Raw genomic sequence first — 1,386 nt, forward strand, 5'->3', positions numbered from 1 at the left:
TCCTGTTTTGTTGAGCCAGCCATTGTGCCTCACTTCGAGGTTCAGCACTTGCACGAGTCAAGGCTTTTGGGTGTTTCTATCCACCCCTTTTGTTAAGTGTAATGAATGTTTAAGACTTTTGATGTACAGTTATGTTTAAAAGGGTTATGTCCCTAACTCGTATGCTACAATGTACATGTATTTTTGGTATATGTCTATAGCTATGTGCATGGAAGTTTTTTTTTCCATTCAGGTTTTCACAGCTCATTGGACATCTTTTTATTATTGATTGGCTTCTGCCAGCCCCGTTATACTGTATTATCGTCATTACTGTTAAGCAGACCTTTGGTAATCACGAATTACTGGTCGGTTACGATGCTAAACCCTTAGGGGCGGGTTTGGGTCGTGACAGAAATCCAATGCAATCACCGACTAGCCAAAAATACGAAATGAAGCCTTCCAAGCGATTATCACCACCTTTAATGAGCCAATATATCGCTTGATGTCAAAAATCCAAAACGAACCCTACTTCTCTTGGCCGCCTCGGATGCTCGGTGATCCGTCACTTCGCAATTGTAGACTGTGTTGTTCTTACCATAAGGACCATGGACATCTCACAGAGGATTGCAAAGCGCTAAAGCAATTCGTGGAGGAATTGGTGCAGAGCGAACACCTACGATCTTATGTTGACTCATCCATAGATCGAAAGGATAATATTAGGGACAAAACTGGAGAAACACAACCCACGGTAACTATTAATATGATTTATTCGGTTCCAACGAAAAGGCGCATAGGTCGGGAAGCAGCACCGACATTCCGAAGAGAAATTATGTCCCTCTCAGAGGTGGCTGCAAAAAGGATTTGCTCATCAGCAAAGATTTCCTTCTCTGATGAGGATCTGACATGGATCCATCATCCTTATAATGACGTATTTGTAGTAACATTATAAATTGGGGAATTCGTTGTCAAAAGGATGTTGATCGATCAAGGTAGTTCGGCTGAAATCATGTACTATGGACTTTTCAAAAAATTAGGATTGTCTCATGAAGCCCTACTCAGTGTGGAACCCCCACTCTATGGCTTCAACTCAAGCCCGGTGTTTGCTTTGGGATAAATCTTCCTACCAGTCAAGACTGGAGAAACAGTTCATCAAGTCGAATTTCAGGTGGTGAACGTACCCTCTCTTTATAATGCTATAATGGGTAGGACTTGGCTCCACCAAATGGAAGCGGTTCCATCTACCTTCCACTAGGTTTTGTGCTTCTTAGAGGCTAACATTTTCAGGACCATTCGGGGGGACCAAACGATGGCAAAACAATGTATGGCTGTCTCTTCAACTCAAGCACCGAAAGTACAGATGAATGATTTAGGGATAGGAGAGGAAGCCGAAACAGAGATTGGAGCTAA

The 1,386-nt window shown here is 42.6% G+C and overlaps 1 protein-coding gene across 1 annotated transcript; it reads left to right on the forward strand.

Moving 5' to 3' along the window:
- Nucleotides 1-481: 481 nt before the first annotated feature.
- Nucleotides 482-928, forward strand: LOC114284083 (uncharacterized). The gene has a single exon (XM_028226951.2). The coding sequence runs from the start codon at nt 482-484 to the stop codon at nt 926-928; it is 447 nt and encodes a 148-aa protein (XP_028082752.2).
- The last annotated feature ends 458 nt before the right edge of the window (nt 929-1,386 follow it).

This window comes from Camellia sinensis, chromosome 5 (assembly GCF_055761805.1).
Source record: "Camellia sinensis isolate YWXY chromosome 5, ASM5576180v1, whole genome shotgun sequence".
Classification (NCBI taxonomy): Eukaryota; Viridiplantae; Streptophyta; class Magnoliopsida; order Ericales; family Theaceae; genus Camellia; species Camellia sinensis.

Bases quoted from the DNA above. Each gene is read 5' to 3' on its own strand.
- LOC114284083 (XM_028226951.2), top strand. From the start codon at position 482: ATGTCAAAAATCCAAAACGAACCCTACTTCTCTTGGCCGCCTCGGATG.